This window comes from Stegostoma tigrinum, chromosome 25 (assembly GCF_030684315.1).
Source record: "Stegostoma tigrinum isolate sSteTig4 chromosome 25, sSteTig4.hap1, whole genome shotgun sequence".
Lineage (NCBI taxonomy): Eukaryota > Metazoa > Chordata > Chondrichthyes > Orectolobiformes > Stegostomatidae > Stegostoma > Stegostoma tigrinum.
The window spans coordinates 11,637,029-11,657,779 of record NC_081378.1 but is presented as its reverse complement, the minus strand read 5'-3'; the positions used below and the strand labels follow the sequence as shown (position 1 = coordinate 11,657,779).

Here is a 20,751-nt window from a genome sequence, read left to right as displayed (position 1 = left end):
TGACTCAGGAAAGTGGCCAACATAATCAAAGACCCCTCCCACCCCGGTTATGCATCTTCTCCTCAGTGGAAGAGGGTAAGAGTTTGAAAACAAGTACCAACAGATTACCAGCACAGGGTAATAAGTAACTGGAATGCCCTGCTGGAAGAGGTTGTAGAAGCAAATAAAATAGCAACATTTAGGAGACATCTTGACAGATCGATAAAAATGCAGGGAACAAAGAGCTATAGACAGTGTAAAGGCAAAAGGTTTTTGGCTTGGAAAGGCGTCATGTGTTGGTGCAGTCTTAGTAGATCAAAGGCCTGTTCCTTGCTGTACTGCTTTTTGTTCTAACATCCCGTGAATGATTAAAAAACAAACACATTATGTCCAAGACTGGAATTACAAAGCTCAAGTTATGTATAATTAAACAAATGAATTGCAGATCTGCACTATAATTTGCATTTCTGAACAGTGAAGGAACACCGCTGAAATGTATACCACAAAGAAACTGCTTATTTTTTCAGACAATGGACAATGGATTCACGGTCATCATTAGACTCTTAATTCCAGATATATATTGAATTCAAATTCCACCATCTGCCAAGGCAGGATTCGAACCCAGGTCCCCAGGACATTATCTGGATCCCTGGATTAACAGTCCAGCAATAACACCATTGCCTCTCCTTATGAAATTAATAACCTTGTTGTCAACTTTTAGGGATGAATGACAATAATATCACAGCATCTTACATTACAGCTGGAAGTGGGTAGTTCAAATACGAAGACAGGATGTTAAAATTTTAACAAAATTATGAAAGTTTGAGGAGAAAATTGGCTGAGGAGGGGATTTAAAGGTGTGATGGCACACAGGCTATGGATAGTCTCTAAACAATTCATTACATAGCTTACAGCAACTGTACATTCTTTCAAATACATAGGAGCCCCATGAAAGTCCATCAACTGTGGCTAACAAAGAAAGCTAAGAATTTTGTGAGATCAGAAGAAAAGTTGTGAGATTTTGCAATAAGCTAAAGGTTTGGGAGGATTTAGAATATAGCAAAGGAGTGATAAGAAACTAATAAAGAAATGGAGAACAAAATACCAAAGTAAACCAGCAAAAGAAAACATAAAAACAGACTGTAGGTACTCTTACAGGAATGCAAAAAGGAAACCTTTGGCTAAAATAAATGTGGATCCATTACAGGTAGAGTCACATGAATTTATACATGGAGGTGGAGAACTAGCAGGAGAGCTAAACGGTTGTTTTGCCTCTGATGGCACTGAGGAGGGCACAATAATTGTACCAGAATTAGAGATCCAAGGCACTGATGAGAAATGAGGAATTGAAGAGAAAAAGTATTTGTAAGAATGTTAGTGTTGGAGAAACGAATGGTATGTTTAGGTTGTATTCACCTTATAAGCCGGTGCATGGGGTCTAGCAGGTCATCTACGTGTATTTCCAGGAAGAATTTCAGACACATTTCAACCAACACCCATCAGATTTTATATTATTTTATATTTAATATTTACAAGTCAATCCTACATTTATAAAGATATTTTGAAACTTTAATGTTTGATTAACATACTGTGACCTATGGTAAATATTTATGCAGTTACAAAAGTTACCTTCAGAATCATCCAGTGTATGTTGCTGAATATTATCCGTCTGTTTTATAACAGAACCATTCTCTCTGTTGGCTGTTTGACTTGAATCCACCAGGCTTCTTTCTGCTAAATATCCAGGAGCCATATCCTGGACATCGTTGCATTGCATTAAGTCAGTCATATTTCTGTCATCTGTTGAACATACATTACAGTATTGTTACACATTAATGCCCAACTGATCTTTACCCAACATATCAACAATGATCCCACCTAAAGAATTACTTCAAATGTTGACTCAAAGTTATGATACTTCAGATGGTGAAAGATATAATCAATTAGCAAAGTCATTTTTGCAAGACCACAATGCCTCACAAGACTCAGCTGGCTATAGACAGGGCTGGAACATCATCCAAGCTGTATGTAGCAAAATATACTTCCAGACAAAATAGCAATATTTAAAAATTAAGTCATTGACAAATGAAGCTTTACATCAAAAAAGTCCATTGGAACCACGGTTATTTAAATACTACACTATTATTTAAATACTCTAAACCCTTTAGAGAAAAAAAAGACATTAGTGTTTTCAAAAAAGCATATATTCACTAAGTAAGGAAGCAGGAAGATCAACTGCTATCTGGAGCTTTTCAAGGTAGATCAAGGGTTTAAGAGTCAAATCTGCTGTCTGTGAGTCAGACAAAGTGCTGCTAATTAATGATGGTACAACACAACAGAGAGAAATTATCAAAGTTCAGGAAATCATGATGTAGAAATGGTTTGGGTTAAGACAGGAAATGATAATGGCAGAGTGGTGTATAGGTCTCTTAACAATAATCAAACAGGTGGATCAAATCATAGAGGTTGAAATAACAGGAGCTCGTCAGAAAGGTACAGTAACCACCACAGGGGATTTTATTCAACATATAAATTGAAAAATATCGAAAGGTAGTTTTCTGCTTTTGGGAGATTTTCTTAGAGCAGCATATTCTGGAGCAAACCAGAATGCAGGCTAAAATTGTTTCTGAGATAGTAGGAACTGCCGATGCTGGAGAATCTGAGATAACAAGGTGTAGAGCTGGATGAACACAGCAGGCCAGGCAGCATCAGAGGAGCAGGAAGGCTCACATTTCAGGTCTAGACCCTCTGAAGAAGGGTCTAGGCCTGAAGCATCAGCTTTCCTGCTCCTCTGATGCCGCTTGGCCTGCTGTGTTCATCCAGCTCTACACCTTATTATCTCAGAATGCAGACTATACTGGACTTAACACTGTGCAACTAGATAGGATTAATAACCTCATACTGAAGGTACGCCATGGAGTGATTATAATATTGATTTTTGTTTCTGTTCACAGAATGTGGACATTATTGGCTATGTCAGCAAATTATTGCTCATCCTTAACAACATTGTGTGGATCTGGAGTCACACATAAGCCAGACCAGGTAAGGATGGAAGATTTCCTTCCCTGAAGGATATTAATTAACCAGAAGGGTTTTCAAATTTACCAACAGTTACATGTTGCTATTATATTAGCGTTTTATTTCAACTTTTAGACTAGATTCCCTACAGTGTGGAAACAGGCCCTTTGGCCCAACAAGTCCACACCGCCCCTTGGAGCATCCCACCCAGACCCATCCCCCTATAACTCTCATACCCCTGAACACTACGGGCAATTTAGCACAGCCAATCCACCTAGCCTGCATACCTTTGGACTGTGGGAGGAAACTGGAGCACCCGGAAGAAACCCACACAGACATGGGGAGAATACGCAAACTCCACACAGACATTTACCCGAGGCTGGAAACGAACCCAGGTCCTGGCGCTGTGAGGCTGCAGTGCTAACCAATGAGCCACCATGCCACCCCATTTTCTTAACTGAATTTAAATTTCACTTTATTTAAATTAAAATTGTAAAATTTTAAATGGCAGAACACTTAGAAGCACGAACATGCAGAGGGATCTAGGCGTACTGGTCCACAATTCCCTGACAGTGGCAACACAAGTGGATAAGATGGTCAAAAAGGCATATGGCATGTTTGCCCTCATCAGTTAGGCCACAGAGTATAAAAATTGGCGAGTCATATTGCAGCTGCATAGCACTTTAGTTTAGGCCACAATTGGAATATACAGTTCTGGTCACGATGCTTCCAGAAGGATGTTGATGCTTTGGAGAGCGTACAGAGAAGGGTATCGGCCCATGAAGAGAGATTAGACAAACTTGGTCTGTTTTCACTTGAACGTTGGAAGTTGAAGAGCGACCTGATAGAAGTTTACAAAATAATGAGAGGCATGGATAGAATGGGCAGTCTTTTTCCCTGGTTAGAAATGTTAAATAGTAGGCTACATGTATTTAAGGGAAAAGTGAGAAATGTAAGGGAAATGTGGGAGGCAGGTTATTTTACACAGAGGGTGGTGTGTGGAATGTGCTGCCAGAGGAGGAATGCAGGTGGATATAACAAGCATCTTAAGCAGGGTGGGTGTAGCAGGAAGCAGGATGGAGCAGGTGGTGGAGGGCCAGATCACTTTCTCACATGGTGAGCTCCTGGTGAGGTTAATTTGAAAAGAACAAGCTTATGAGCTTCCAAACTAGCTTAACAGGATAGACCCTAACAGGCCATTTCCCCTGGTTCAGGTATCTAGAACATGGAATGGCCACATCATCTTCTGGTCCTATTTTGTTTGTCCTATTGCAACACATTACTAATGAAATGTCAATTATATTCTGAAAATACTTAGATCAAGGGCATTGCTAATATGAATACTTAGAGCACCTGTAGACAGAGACTGCTGGAACACTGTTAGTTGGTGGGAGCAGACAGGTATGCTCTTTCTTGTGACTGAACCTACTATTAAGAAAAATGTTACTGCCTTATTTGACACTTCATCAATTAACTTGGGATCAAAATATACCCATAAAATTTGCACTGTTCTCACTTAACCTACTTTGGAAAGAGCAATCCTTAAGTCCTCAATCACTGATTAATCCTAAATTAAAGCACCAAAATGAGATGTAAATTGAAGTTCACTTAAAATGCTGGGTATGGTCAGCTGTGGACCAAGTGCAGGCAAACGGGATTATTGTAATTTGTTGTTTGTTTTAGTCAGCATAGACATGTTGGACTGGAGGGCCCGTTTCTATGCCAAACGATGGAATGACTTCACTGGAAGAATACCTTTTCTACGCACTCCAAAGGCTCTTGGAGGCCCACAAGAATAAATGATTGACATCCCTGTGACTAATATCTAAAGTGACAAGAATTCTTGCTTTTCCTTTCCCCTCCCAATTAGACATTACAACCCAATCAACACAAAATCTGGACTGACTCTAAGAAAATGCAGGCTTTAGCAATACTTGATAAAGTAACTCAGAAAACTCAAAGATGACATGTCCATCATGGGCCTCCTGCAGTGCCACAATGATGCCACCCGAAGGTTGCAGGAACAGCAACTCATATTCCACCTGGGAACCCTGCAGCCTAATGGTATCAATGTGGACTTCACCAGTTTCAAAATCTCCCCTTCCACAACTGCATCCCTAAACCAGCCCAGTTCGTCCCCTCTCCCCACTGCACCACACAACCAGCCCAGCTCTTCCCCTCCACCCACTGCATCCCAAAACCAGTCCAACCTGTCTCTGCCTCCCTAACCTGTTCTTCCTCTCACCCATCCCTTCCTCCCATCCCAAGCCGCACCCCCATCTACCTACTAACCTCATCCCACCTCCTTGACCTGTCCGTCTTCCCTGGACTGACCTATCCCCTCAGCTTTTGTGCTCCTGAGATGCTGCTTGGCCTGCTGTGTTCATCCAGCCTCACATTTTGTTGTCTCAGAAAACTCAAAAGTCAGTTCGAGAACAATGTAGGCAGGTAGCTTGGCACTTTTTCTGTTAAATGTAAATGTCATGCTTTTCTGTTCTTGCTAGACCTACCCCATGAGTGAGTGGCTGACAATTTTCATGCAAAAAAGAATATTACTATGTAATAATGACAGGCTGCCCATACATATTACTCCACACCAGGAGTATGCATTCTGATAACCTATTCCAGAATCTACTCTTTACACCAATAGCGAGGAATGGATTCAATCAGTGCTTTGTGAAATAACTCCACAGACGCCAATATCCTATTAAGAAGTCACCCCTTACTTATATGTGTATAGGAGATGATACTGACCCAGCCAGCTCAGAGGTGGCTTCTACAGTGAGCAGGAGCACTGATACTTCTGTTTGTATCTGTCAGCCAGGGCTTCCTGATTGGCTGTGTTAACCAGGTCCAATCAGGTGGGGAGCTCATATTCAGTGAGATCCACCTGGCTGTCCTCATTCCAATCACTACACTGTGAACATCCAGAAAACAATTTTCTTCAACATGAATGTCAAAGATCATGACATGTTAATGAAATGAGCAGTGAGGGCATTAATGCTCTTAAATATGAAATCTCACTGCCATTGTGTTAACATCAAAACCCTATGTCAATATGCAGCAACATTCAGAACAGTAACAATCGCAAACCTGTTATTCTCGGAGACAAACTGGGTTCCTGGTTCTCCTGTTCCAGTCCTGCAGCATGTATGTTATTTTTGGGTTCCTGTTCACGCTCCTATTTACAAAACAAAGTACAAGTTAAAGCAATTTACAACCAACTTATCTAACAGTAATTACCATACATTGTAGTTTCTTACATCATTATAAGTCGTTAAACTCAAAGACATAACCTCTAGTAAACTTCAATTTGAGATTACATTTACATGCATTTAGATAATCCCGATTCATTTCTCCTTCCTTATAGCTATCTATTTTCATTTATCTTAACCCTAAAAAGGCTAACACTTTTGCCCTTCTAGCCACCACGCTACAGCCCACACCTTAGTATTCTTAAAAATATGGAACCTGTTGTTCTTCTGTATGATTTTAAAAGTTCCACTTCAATTGATGAACTGCTGATCTCATAGTAATATCACTGGACAGTAACTCAGAGCCCTATATTAATGCTCTGAAAACATCTGTTTGACTCCCATCATGACAAATGGAGAAATTAGGATTCAGTAAAATAAAAATCAGGGAAAAAGACATCTGGCCTTGTAACAACCCACATGGTTCAGTGAAATCTGTTAGGGAAGGAATTCTGCATCCTTACCTGGTCTAATCAAATATGATTCTAGACCCACAGTAATGTGGTTGATTTGTAACTACCCCCTGGACAATGAATGGAACAATAAATACTGATGCCCACATCCTGTGAACAAATAAAGCTTATATAGGGGTGGCAGAGTGGCTCAGTGGTTAGAACTGCTGCCTCACAGCATTGACAGACTTCAGGGGACCAGGGGTTGGTTACTACAGATTTTCCAACCTCTGAACTGTTCTGCTGCATGGGAAGTCTACAGAATTCCTAGCTTTTCAAAAAATTCTTTTCAGGGGAGATCATATTTCAAATTAACTAGTACCAACTTTTTTTGGTCAAATGACTCAATCAGAATACGGATTCTCTAAGAATCTGTGAATATTTCTAGGTATCCAATTTCAGAATAAGTGATGAAAATGCAAATTGTTTGAAAGGAAGGGTCAGCCTTTTATTTTAATTCAGCAGCCACTTCCTTTCTGCAGAGATATTTCAAGACATTGATGATTGTTCTATTCCACTCCGTCTTCATTTTATTTTCAACTAGCTAACTCCACTGAAGAGAATTCTATTCATTTGTCAACCATGTAGGTTTTAGGGAATCACTTAAAGACTGAAATTGAGGCAGAAAGGTTTAGGGAGGGCCCTCCAGAGCTGGGCCTGTTGACAAAGGCATAGACAGTGATGGCAAAATTAAAAACAAGAATACACAACAAGCCCAAATGAGTAGTGTGTAGAATGCCAGAGGCCTGCAGGAGGTTTCAGATCCTGTCTCATTTTGGACTGCCAGTCTGCAAGATGCATACTACAGCTGTAGGTTGTGGGACTGAGATGAGCTTTCCAGATAAGCTGCATATCTAATGTAATTATTAAAAGTGTATTATTTTGTTTCAGTATAGCTTCTAAGGAGTTGCAATCATAATTTTGTGAATAAGCCTGTCTAAGAAACAGTCTAGAGTCACTGTTAGCTTTGTAGCCAGAAGTGGGAGATATGGTTAGACTATGTCAACACCTTGTGGTTCTGTATCAATGCTGCAGTGGTTCAGTATCTCTGACCACAACACTTCTGTTCATATTCATTGGCTCATTTGGCTTTGTGTACTAAGATGCAATTAAACTCTGTATGTGGTAAGTCCCAAATTACCCACGATTTTCAGCCAGCTACCCAAGGAAGAGAACACTGCTCTTTTTTTAACATTACTTTTTTTGGGGATGTCGGCATTGCTTCTAACGCCATCATGTACTTGCCATCCTGAATTGCCCTCAAGAAGGTGGTAGTGAGCTGCCTTCTTGAATTGCTGCAGTCTCTGGACTCACAATGCATTTGGGAGAGGAGTTTGAGGTTTCTGATCTGACAAGTGAAAGAATGATGACACAATTCCAAGTCAGGATGACGAGTGGCTGGGAGGAGAAATTGCAGCTCCTGGAATTCAAATTCATCTGCTGCCTTTTTAGGTGTTAGCTCATTTGGAAAATGCCATTGAAGGAGCCTTGGTGAGTTGCTGCAGTGCATCTTGTAGATAATGCGTACTGCTATGAATGTGCATTGGTGTTGGAAGGAGTGAATGTTGAAGGTGGTAGATTGGGTGATGATGAAGTGGGCTACTTTGTGCTGAATGGTGTTAAGCTTCTTGAGTGTTCCTGGATAATGGGAACTGCAGATGCTGGAGAATCCGAGATAATAAAGTGTGAAGCTGGATGAACACAGCAGGCCCAGCAGCATCTCAGGAACACAAAAGCTGATGTTTTGGGCCTAGACCCTTCATCAGAGGATGATCATCCTCTGATGAAGGGTCTAGGCCCGAAACGTCAGCTTTTGTGCTCCTGAGATGCTGCTTGGCCTGCTGTGTTCATCCAGCTCCACACTTTATTATCCTGAGTGTTCCTGGAGTTTGACAACATGTAAATTTTGGTTCAATTTCTAATGTTAAATAGAAGAAAACTAATGTATTTACTGCATTTCACTGGAGAGTGACAGTGAAGTGTTATTACCTTTTTTCCCCACTTTACCTAATTTGATTTAAATAACACCATTAATTAGTGCTGTTGACAGAAATTGCTCATTCTGCTTTGTTTAAAAAGAGGAGACTTGTGATGGATTTCAATGGTGTAACCCAATTTCTTGGATCCTAATATTTTTAAACCAGATGTAAGGAGTTTCTTTCCTCTTTCAGGATGTGTAATGAGACAGATTTGATAAGGGAGGAAGGTGAAGAAAACCCTAGGGGACGGTGACCATAATATGACAGAATTCACCCTGCAGTTTGAGAGGGAGAAGCTGGAATCAGATGTTACAGTATTACAACTGGGTATAGGGAACTAAAAAGACATGATAGAAGAGCTGGCAACAGTGGATTGGAAAGGGAACCTAGCAGGGAAGATGGTTGAGAGCAATGGCTGGAGTTTCTGGGGGTAATTCAGGAGGCACAGCAGAAATTCAACACAAGGAAGAAGAAACTACTAAGGGGAGTACGAGGCACGATGATACACAGGCAATGAATAGTCTTTAAATGTTTTTTTAAAACATAGCTCACAGCAACTATTCATTCTTTCAAAGACATATAAGCCCCAGAAAAGTCAATTGACTGTGGCTAACAAAGGAAGTTAAGGATTGTAAAAGTTAGAAGAAAAGACCTAGAAAGTTGGGTAGTTGAGTAGTGCAATGTGGGGAAAGTGGTAATGAACTCTGGTAGGAAGATTAGAGGCACAGACTATTTTCTGAATGGGGTGAGGCTTCAGATACCTGGAGCACAAAGTGATTTGGAAGCCCTAGTCCAGGATTCTCTTAAGGTTAACACACAGGCTCAGCTGGCTGTCAGGAAGGCAAATGCAATGTGAGCCTTCATTTCGACAGGACTAGAATACAAAAGCAGGAATCTACTGCCGAGATTGTACAAAGCTTTGGTCTGACTGCATTTGGAATATTGTGAGCAGTTTTGAGCTCCGTATCTAAGGAAGGATGCGCTGGCCTTGGTAGGGGTCCAGACAAGGTTTGCAAGAACAATCCTAGAAATGAAGGGCTTGTCATATGAGGCTCAGTTCAGGACTCTGGATCTGTGCTTGATGGAGTTTAGAAGAATGGAGCTTAAGAGGATGGAGGGGGAAGGATCTCATTGAAACTTACACAATACTGAGAGGCCTGGCTAGACAGGACATGGAGAAGATATTTTCTCTAGTAGGAGCGACTAGGACCCAAGGCAAAGCATCAGAGTGGAGGGACAACTCTTTAGAACTGCGATGAGGAGGAGCTTCTTCAGTCAGAAGGTAGTTGATCTGTGCAACTCATTACCACAAGAGGGCTGTGGAGGCCAAATCTTTCAGTATTTAAGACAGAGTTAGATTCTTGATTAGCGAGGGGATCAAGTTTTATAGAGGGAAGGCAGAAGAATGCGGTCACGAAACATATCGGACATGATTGAATCGTGGAGCAGACTCAAATGAACAGAATAGCCTGATTCTGCTCCTATATCTTATGGTTTTATGGGAGTGTCACTAGCTAGGCCAGCACTTATTGCTGGTTCAGAGTCAATCACATTGCTGTGGGTATGGAGTCACACGACAGCGTGACCAAATAAGAATGTCAGATTTCCTTCCATGAGTGACCCAGACGGGTTTTTACAACAATCAACAATGTTTACATTAGGCTGGTTCATTTTCCTTTTAAATCACAGAGATTCCCTGAATTCTGATTTCACCATCTGCCATGGAAGAATTTGAACCCATTTCCCTAAGGCATTAACCAAGGTTCTGAATTGCTAGACCGGAGACATTACCACTACCCCACTACCTCCCTATTGAGGAGAAAGAGGAATACCCTATAATATACAGGACAACAGCTCCAATTAAAAGGACAATTTGGTGACACTGAACCCAAGGTAATACTTACAATAAGAGCCGTAAAACATGGCATTTGAGCCTAGCTTTCCCTCCAAGAATGTTAAGAACAGGAGCATACAGATTTAAAGGAGCCAGTAAAAGGTGAGTTGAGGAAAAGCCTTATCATGCAGTAAGTTGTTTGGGTCTGGAATGTACCACCTGTGAGTATCATCGAATCCCGAGTGAGGAAACAGGCCACTTGGCCTATCAAGTCCACAGTGACCTTCACAGTATCCCACCCGGACCCATTCCCCTGTAACCCAACTAAGCTACACACCCCTGAGCCCTATGGGCAGTTTAGCAAGACCAATTCACCTAGCCTGCACATCTTTGGTCTGTGGGAGGAAACCAGAGCACCTGGAGGAAACCCGCGCAGACACTGGAAGAATGTGCAAACTCCACACAGACAGTTGCCTGAAGGTGGAATTGAACCCAGGATTCTGGCGCTGTGAGGCTACAGTGCTACCCATTGAGCCACCATGCCGCCCCAAGTACAATTGAGACTGTCAAAAGGGAATTAGATTGTTACCTTAAAAGGAAGAATATATGTCGGGTTATGGAAAGAACATGGGACACTGGTCCTAAATGATTTGCTCATTTGGACAGGCAGGGTTGACAACATGAGCTGAGTGATCGCTGTGCAGTAAAAATGGAATTATACGAAATATAGTCCCTTACTACAAAGCAATAACTTCCAAGTCATATCTAGAAAGCAGCTGTATGTAACCTCTGCCAGTAGCAGGAGTACTCACCTTTCCAGAAGAGATGTGCGCACACTGTGCAAGACCACCACTGGAACCTAGGGATTCTGAGTCCTGTGTGTTATCATTATTGATTTCACTTTCACCACCCAGGGGATGGTCTGCATCTGGTTGAGAAGTGACACAAGGGGCTGTTTCGCTATAAAATGGTGCACGGCCAGCACAAGAAGTGACGAGATTTGATTTCTTCTCAATCCTCTTAATCACGGACGAGATGACTATTTCTGCTGACTGCTGTTTTTCTGAAGCTGCCAACTCAGAACCACTTCCATTGAAAGATGGCTGTCCCACTGCAGCTGGTTCTGTATGCAAATCTTCTGCAGCAGGTTTTGGAGTCCCATAGTGTTCCTGTACCTGCCTTATCGAGGTCTGCAGCATCTCACTAGACTTGGTATAAAACAGCCCGATCCACATGTGAAGAATAAGCTTCACTTCCTTCATGGTCTCTTGGATAGTCGGATCCCAAGGCCTAAGGGGTAAAAGGAAAGGGTCAGATGGGCAAAAGTATTATCAAGTAGAGGAAGAGAAACTAAAGGTATTCCCAAGGATTCCCAAGCACAATTATCGGACTTCTCTTCTGTAGAATCCTGCACCTCCAATCTCTCAAGTTTCCTCAGTGTGGAGTGAACCTAATATTTGATGTGTTACATCACTTTCCCATTCAAGAAACCTGTCCAGTCCTGACCTGATTTTAATGGGATATGCATACTTTGCAGCACTTCCAGCTGGCTTTCCCGTTTATTGGGGATGTCTGTTTATTCAGGACATTTGGCAGCAATATTGTCTGTATTAGGCACTCTGGACGTCTTCTTTTTAAAAACGTGCTCTCCCCGTGACGAATTTGATGACACGAAATACCTCCTCACCCCACAATATCCAAGGGGCAGTTGGCATCACTGCAGTGTATCCACAGAGCTGACACCTATGTGGATAACATGTTTAATAAAGTGGTCAGGCCACACAATAGGAGCATGCAGGCAGAGAGGCAATGGGTAACACCAGTAAGTCCAGGCAGATAGTGTTGGAATCTGCTGAGTTTCTCACACACACCAGCCAGTTTTCCACAAAGGCTGTTTCACAGATAGTAGGAACTGCAAATGCTGGAGAATCTGAGATAACAAGGTGTGGAGCTGGATGAACACGGCAGACCAAGCAGCACCATTGGAGTGGGAATGCTGACGTTTCGGGCCTAGACCCTTCTTCAGAAATGTCTAGGTCTAGGCCCGAAACGTCAGCTTTCCCACTCCTCTGGTGCTACTTGGCCTGCCGTGTTCATTCAGCTCTACTCCTTGTTATTTCCACTAAGGCACTGGCTTGTCAGAGTAATGCCGCAAGACCCAAGCTTGCGGCACTGCGAATGATCTAGCTGTTTGAGTTGGATGAGCCAAGAGTGGAAGCGCAATAATACTAAGCGATTCTATTAATAGGGAATAAAATGCTACTTCATTGGCTGTAGACATGACCTCCAGGACAGTGTGTTGTGTCCCTGATGTCAGGATCATAGAATGGCTGCAGGACATTCTTTTGGGGAACGTGGAAGAGTTGGGGACAAACTCTTGGTCCCCACTAGCACCAACAAAGGCAGAAAGAGAAATGAGATCTTGGAAATTTAAGGGGCTAGACATGAGACTGAAATGTAGAACCGTGAAGGCAATCATCTCAGGATTACTCCCAATAACCCTTTGCTAGTAAAATGTAAAGACTGAAAGAATAAGTGAACGATCAGGTTGGATGAAAAATTGGCCCACGAGAGAGGTCTTTAGACACCTGTGTTATTGACACTGGTCCAGTGTCCGGTGGGAACTGAAAAAGGACATTTTCTACTGCTACTGCTGTTGTTTTAAATAACTTGCCTGAGGGGTGGAAACCATAATCAGAATACAGACACCATAAAAACAAAGCTGGTTGCAGTAGGCACTGCAAATGTAAATGGAAAGCAGCAAAAATAAGACCATTAGAACTTAAGATACATAAACATTGTGTTTGCTTTTCTAGTTGTCTACTGAACCTGTATGTTAACCTTGAGAGTCCTGACTAGGTCTCCCAACTCCCACTGTGCTTCAAATTTCCAAAACCTTTCCCCGTTTAGAAAATTGTCATGGCTCTATTCTTCTAATAAAGTTTATAACCTCAAATTTTTCCATATTTTATTCTATCTGCCACTTTTAGCCTTTCCAAGTCCTTCTGCAGACTCCCTGCTTCCTCAACACTACCTGTTCCTCCACCGATCTTTGTGTTTTCTGCAAACTTTGCAAAAGAGCCCTCAGCTCCTTTGTCTGGATTATGAATGTATAACGTGATTAGTTAGGGTCCCAACACAGATCCCTTTGGAACTCGATTAGTCGCCAAAAAAGACCCCATTATCCCCACTCTCTCTGCCTTCCACTGGCCAGTGAATCCTCTATCCATGCCAGTACCTTGCTCCTAACACCATGGGTTCTTCTGTTTTGTTGCAGTCTCCCGTGTGGCACCTTGTCAAAGGCGTTCTGGAAATTCAAACAGATCACATCCACTGGGTCTTTGTATAATTGTTTGTCACCTCCTCAAAGAATTTTAACAGATTTGTTAGGCATGACTTCCCTTTGAAAAAGCCTTCCTAATTTTCCATTCACTTCCAAGTATTCTACACTCTCATCCATAATAATGGACTCTAAAAGCTTACAAACAACTGAGGTCAGGTTAAGTGACCTATTGTTTCCTGTTTTCTGCCTCCTCCCTTCTTAAACTAGTCATTTTCCAGTCCTTGTGCACCCTCCCTGGCTCCACTACTGCCTGGAGAATCGCCATGAATGCCTTTACAAACTCCTCAGCTATCTCCGTCAGAATTCTGGGCTATAGCCCATCCAGTCCAGATGATTTATCCACCTTCAGATCTTTCAGCTCCCCCAGCACCTTCTCCCTTGTGTTGGCCACTACACTCACCTCTGCCCGCTGAGTCTCTTAAAGTTCTGGAATACTGCTGGTATCTTCAACAGTGAAAACTGATGCAAAGTACTTGTTCAGTTCCTTCGCCATTTCCTTTTTTCTCATTACTAATTCTCTTGTCTCATTTTCCAGCAGTCCCAATATCCATTCTTGCCTTTCTCTTACCTTTAAAAGTATCTAAAAAAATTCTTCTTTTGTATTATTAAACTAGCCTACGCTCATATTTCATCGTCTCCCCAATTTATTCCTCTGCTGGTTTTTAAAGGCTTCCCAGGCCTCTGGCTTCTCACTAATCTTCATTACATCATATGCTTTCTCCTTGCTTTTTGCAGTTCCTGATTTGCCTGGTCAGCCATGCTTGCCTCGTCCTCTTTGCCCTCAAGATGAATTTCTGCTGTGTCTCCCAAATTACCTGCGGAAACCCAGCCATTGCTGCACCAACATCTTCCCTGCTAGGCTCCCTTCCAATTAACTCTGGTCAGCTCCTCCATCATGTCTTTGTAATTACTTTTACAAAACTGTAATACTGCTTCATCTGATTCCAGCTTCTCCCCCTCAAACTGCAGGGTGAATTCTATCATACATGGTCACTGCTCCTTTGGGGTTCATTCAGCTTCATATTCATCAAACATCAACCAGGGTCAAATTGCTGATCATAACGTATGCAGCATTCACAACTAGAATGGGAAATTGATGGCACTAGTAAGAGACATGGCCACAGTGTGACCAAGACTAGGAACTGAATACTAAAGGATATTTGACATTTAGGAGGGATGTGCAAAGGGAAAAAGGTGGGGTAGTGCTGATACTACGGGACAGGATCAGGATATTTGAGAGAGAGTACTACCAATCGGAAGAATAGAATATAGAACAGGATAAGTTAAAAATAGTATTAGATCAAAAGGTTTACGAATTTTCCAAAAAAAACTTGTAAGCTTGAGCTTTGGGAGTATTTTAGAATTCAAATAAGGTAAAGAAATTGATGTACAGGAAGAATAGAACAGGAATGTAAAAAGATGAACTAAAAACGGATTGTAAAACCTTCTGTAGGTATATAAATAGAAAAGATTAATAAAGGGAAACGCATGTCAGGCAGAGATAGGATAGTTTATAACAGCAGAAAGAGAAATGATAGAGAAGCTGAGCAAGTACTTTGAGTCTGTCTTCAAAGAGCAAGATACAAGACGTTCCTGAAATGATCGAGATACAAGGTGTGAAACTGAGAGAAGTCCGTATTTTAAAAATAAAGTAGCTATGGAGAAATTAATGGGACTCAAAGTTGACAAATCTACAAGAAACATTGGCCTTCACCCCAGAGGCTGTTAAGAGATGACTAAAGAAATAGTGGGTGCATTGGTGACATCATAATTCTATTAATTCTGCACTGAAGTCTGCAGATTGGAAGGCTGCAAATTATCATTCAAGAAGTGAGGGCCAGAGAAAACAGGGAACTAGAGATCTTTTAGCCTGATGTCAGCAGTGGGGAAAATATTAGAATCTATTATAAGGGATGCAGTTACTTGATATTTAGAAAATGATTGCCTCATGAGACAGAGTTTACATGAATTTATTAAGGAAAAATCATGTGTGACAAGCCTGAGTGTATTTGGAAAAGGTTACTAGTAATGTCAATAAGAAGGACTCAGTGGCTCCAGTGGTACCACATAGGAGTATAGTAAATAAAACTAACGCACATGGGATAGGAAGTAAAATAAGAGCATGGATGGAGAGAGTTGGTTAATAGGCAGAAAGCAAGCATGACTGGGTCATTCCTATGTTGGCAGGTTGTGACCGGTGGGTTGCTGCAACAATTAAGGCTTGGATCCTAGCTGTTCACAACATATATCAATGATTTTTATGTGGGGATCAATTGTAATATTTCCATGTTTGCAGACGATACAAAACTTGGTGGGAATAAGAGTTGTGAGGAAGATTTAGGGAAATGTAGACAGACTCAATGATTGAGGAAGCACATGGTAGCTGGAATATTATGGGGCTAAGTGTGGGGTCATGTACTTAAGTAGGAGGAACTAAATGTAGAATATTTCCTGAAAGATTGGAAAGAGTCGATGTCCACAGGAGCCTATGTGTCCTTAATCATAAGTCATTGAAATCTAACATGCAAGTATAACAAACAAGCCAGAAGGAAAATGGAACATTCACCCTTACTGCAACAGAATTTGATTACAGCCCCAAAGAAGTTTTTCTTTAACTGTATAAAATACTAATGATATTGCACCCAGAGTAGTGTGTGTAGGTCTGGTACCCTTGCCTGAAGAAGGATGTACTTGCCACAAGTGGGGCGTACCAGGCTGGTCCATGGAATGGTGGGGATGTCCCATGAAGGAAGACTGGGGAGCACAAATGAGGTTTACAAAATTCTTAAAGGAATAGATAGAATGTTTCACCTGGCTGTGAGATCCAGACCCAAGGCACCCAGTCTCAGAACAAACGACACACATTTAGGACTGAGATTAAGAAGGAGTCTTCTCTGAGAGGGTGTGGACTTTTAGAATTCTCCAAAAGACTGTAGAAATAAAGTTTAAAGTTATAAAGTTTAAGAGAAAGATTGTTGGATTTCTAGTTGTTAATGATATCAAAGGGATATGGGAACAGGATTGAAAGTAGATGATCAGCTGTGATCCAGAATGTCGGGACAGGCTTGAGGGGCTCATTGGTATAAGATATTGTATTATTGTTCTCTTTACTAACTCACTCACAAGTGCTCTATGTATACTATACTGCATTTCCACTTACACATTCATAAATCAGTGTTTTTGTAGTACAAGATAAACATCCCTTCCAACCCATCACTGTTTCTTTATACCTTTCAATTCTTATTGGCCCCATGCAGCAAGCAGCCTTTTAGACTTGTTTCAGGCCACCCCTGAATAAGTGTTAATGCTGTAATCTACTCAAAACAATGCTATCCCCGCTATTGTGTCTCCATAGCTCACCTGAAACAATGGGAAGTTTATAATACTAATTAGTCCTTAGCCACTGTCACTCGGGACCCAACTAGGCTGCAGGACATCAAACAGTTTCCTCACCAGAATGTCCCTACAGTCTGCTGTTCTTCATCTCTTTGAAATTTCCTTGTACACTACTTACTTCTATCATGCTGTACTACCTATTTCTAACTCTTATTTAGGACTATCATAGAACATAGAACATAGAAAAGTACAGCACAGTACAGGCCCTTCGGCCTACAATGCTGTGCTGTGGAATAATCCTAATCCAAAAATAAAATAACCTACATTCCCCTCAATTTACTGCTGTCCATGTGCATGTCCAGCAGTCGCTTAAATGTCACTAATGACTCCGCTTCCACGACTACCAACGGCAAACTATTCCATGTGCTCACAACTCTGTGGTGAAGAACCTTCCTCTGACGTCTCCTCTCTACCTTCCTCCTAACACCTTAAAACTATGACCCCTCGTGGCAGTCAATCCTGCCCTGAGGAAAAGTCTCTGGCTATCGACTCTATCCATGCCTCTCATTACCTTGTACACCTCGATCAGGTCACTTCTCTTCCTCCTTCTCTCCAGACAGAAAAGTCCAAGTTCAGTCAACCTCTCCTCGTAAGACAAGCCCTCCAGTCCAGGCAGCATCCTGGTAAACCTCCTTTGCACCCTCTCCAAAGCCTCCACATCTTTCCTATAATAAGGCGACCAGAACTGGACACAATATTCCAAGTGTGGTCTCACCAGGGTTTTGGAGAGCTGCAGCATAACCTCGCGGCTCTTAAACTCAATCCCCCTGTTAATAAAAGCCAAAACACCATATGCTTTCTTAACAACCTTATCCACTTGGGTGGCAACTTTGAGGGAGCTATGCACTTGTACACCAAGATCCCGCTGTTCCTCCACACTGCCGAGAATCCTGCCTATAATCAGCATTTAAGTTCGACCTTCCAAAATGCATCACTTCGCATTTATCCAGGTTGAACTCCATCTGCCATTTCTCAGCCCAGCTCTGCATTCTGTCAATGTCTCGCTGAAGCCTGCAATAGCCCTCGATACTATCAACGGCACCTCCAACCTTTGTGTCATCAGCAAACATACTAACCCACCTCTCAACCTCCTCATCCAAGTCATTTATAAAAACTACAAAGAGCAGAGGCCCAAGAACAGAGCCCTGCGGGACACCACTCAGCACTGACCTCCAAGCAGAATACTTACCATCTACAACCACTCTCTGCCTCCTGTCAGCCAACCAATTCTGAATCCAGACAGCGAAATCACCCTGTATCCCATACCTCCTGACTTTATGAATGAGCCTGCCGTGGGGGTCCTTATCAAATGCCTTGCTGAACTCCATGTACACCACATCCACTGCTCGACCCTCGTCAATCTGTCTCGTGACCTCCTCAAAGAACTCAATAAGATTTGTGAGGCATGACCTGCCCCTCACAAAGCCATGCTGACTCCCTTTAATCACGCTATGCTTTTCCAAATAGTCATAAATCCTATCCCTCAGAATTCTTTCCAAAACCTTGCTGACCACAGATGTAAGGCTGACTGGCCCGTAATTTCCAGGGCTTTCCTTATTCCCTTTCTTGAAAAGAGGAACAACATTTGCCTCCCTCCAATCTTCCGGTACGAATCCCATGGAGAGTGAGGAAGCAAAGATCTTTGCCAGTGGCTTAGCGACCTCCTTTCTCGCTTCCTGGAGCAACCTAGGATAAATCTGGTATGGCCCTGGGGACTTATCAATCTTAATGTTTGCCGAAATTTCCAGCACATCAACTTCCTCAATCTTGATCTGTTCAAACCTGTTTCCCTGCTCCTCCAAGTTCTCAAAACTCATTTAGGGCATCTCCTATCTGCTCAGACTCCACGCACACATTCCCTACGCTATCCCTGATCGGTCCTACCTTCTCCCTGATCATTCCCTTATTCGTCACGTATGAGTAAAATGCCTTTGGGTTCTCCCTAATCCTTCCTGCCAAGCCTTTTCATGCCCCCTCCTGGCCCTCCACAGTCCACTTTTGAGCTCCTTCCGAGCAAGCCTGTAATCCTCTAAAGCTGTGCTAGACCCTTGCTTCCTCCACCTTACGTACGCTGCCTTTTTCTTTTTGACAAGAAGCACCTCTGTACCTGTCATCCAAGGCTCCTTATCCTTACCCCTCTTACCTGTCTCAGAAGAACAAATTTATACATCACTCGCAACAACTGCTCCTTAAACAGTCTCCACATGTCTGCTGTGCCCTGTCTGTGGAACAATTGCTCCCAATCTGTACTTCCCAACTCCTGTCTGATAGCGTCATAGTTTCCTTTTCCCCAGTTAAATATCTTCCCCTGGTAACTGCTCCTTTCCCTTTCCATGGCTATGGTAAATGTGAGGCTGTTGTGGTCACTATCACCAAAGTGCTCACCCCACTGCGACGTCTGACACCTGTCCTGGCACATTGCCGAGCACCAAATCCAAAATGGCCTCCTCCCTCGTCAGCCTGTCCACATACTGAGTAAGGAAACCTTCCTGAACACACCTGACAAAAACGGCTCCATCCAAACCATCTGCACTAAGGAGGTTCCAATCTATATTGGGAAAGTTGAAGTCACCCATAACAACAACCCTGCTACGTTTGCACTTTTCAACAATCTGCCGGCGTATGAGTTCTTCGATCTCCCTACTGCTATTTGGGGGTCTGTAGAAAACCCCCAATGAGGTGACTGCTCCCTTGCTGTTCCTAACTTCCACCCATACTGACTCAGTGACAAACCTTCCCTCGGTAACCTCAGTAGACGAGTCCTCATCGAAAGTTCTTTCAGTCACCGTTATACTGTCCTTAACTAACAAAGCCACACCTCCCCCTCTTTTACCACCTTCCCTGACCTTAATGAAAGATCTAAACCCTGGAACCTGCAACATCCATTCCTGACCCTGCTCTATCCATGTCTCTGAAATGGCCACAACATCTTGTACTAATGTATGGATTTATACATTTAAATACACTTAAAATAAGGCCATTACCTTCTTCAAGAAACTTCCTAACAAAACAGCACTTTGTGAAACTACATGAATGAACGTGTGAGAACTATCAAAGCCAGCAATAGTAAATGACATCTCACGACCCAGCTGCGGGAGATCAATTTAATATTCTGTATGCTTTTATTTAGTACACATATAATTTATCACTTATTTAGATCATAAAGGTCCAATATTTTTACTTACATTACTAACTTTAAAAACAAAAGGACTAACACCTCTTAGTTTTGCAAGCACAGACCCAACAGACATTCTAACCCTGTCAGGACTAACAGCCAGCATTTAGCAAGTGCTTAAACCATCTCCTGCTTCTCCAGGACAGATGTCATGCAAACTTGTGTACAACAGATACAACTATGTGCCAACATTGTGTGAAAATTTTAACGCAAGTAAAAACTGTGGATAAAAGAGGACACTATAAAGTTGCAAGATAATAAAATGTGGAGTTGGATGAACACAGAAGGCCAAGCAGCATCTCAGGAGCAAAAAAGCTGACG

General features: G+C 42.2%; 1 protein-coding gene across 6 annotated transcripts in view; it reads right to left on the bottom strand.

Annotated features, from left to right (window-relative positions):
- The window catches only part of LOC125463155 (protein TASOR 2-like), a 109,731-nt gene that overhangs the window by 33,364 nt on the left and 55,616 nt on the right, over positions 1–20,751 (bottom strand). For all 6 annotated transcript variants that reach the window (XR_009447202.1, XM_048553985.2, XM_048553986.2 and 3 more), the window contains 3 exons: positions 11,329–11,806; positions 6,091–6,178; positions 1,609–1,779 (listed from right to left, as the gene is read on the bottom strand). Coding sequence is in view for 5 of the 6 variants with exons in the window: in XM_048553985.2 (XP_048409942.2) it covers positions 1,609–1,779; positions 6,091–6,178; positions 11,329–11,806 (737 nt within the window). In the remaining variant the exon portion in view is untranslated. The remainder of the gene's footprint in view (positions 1–1,608; positions 1,780–6,090; positions 6,179–11,328; positions 11,807–20,751) is intronic.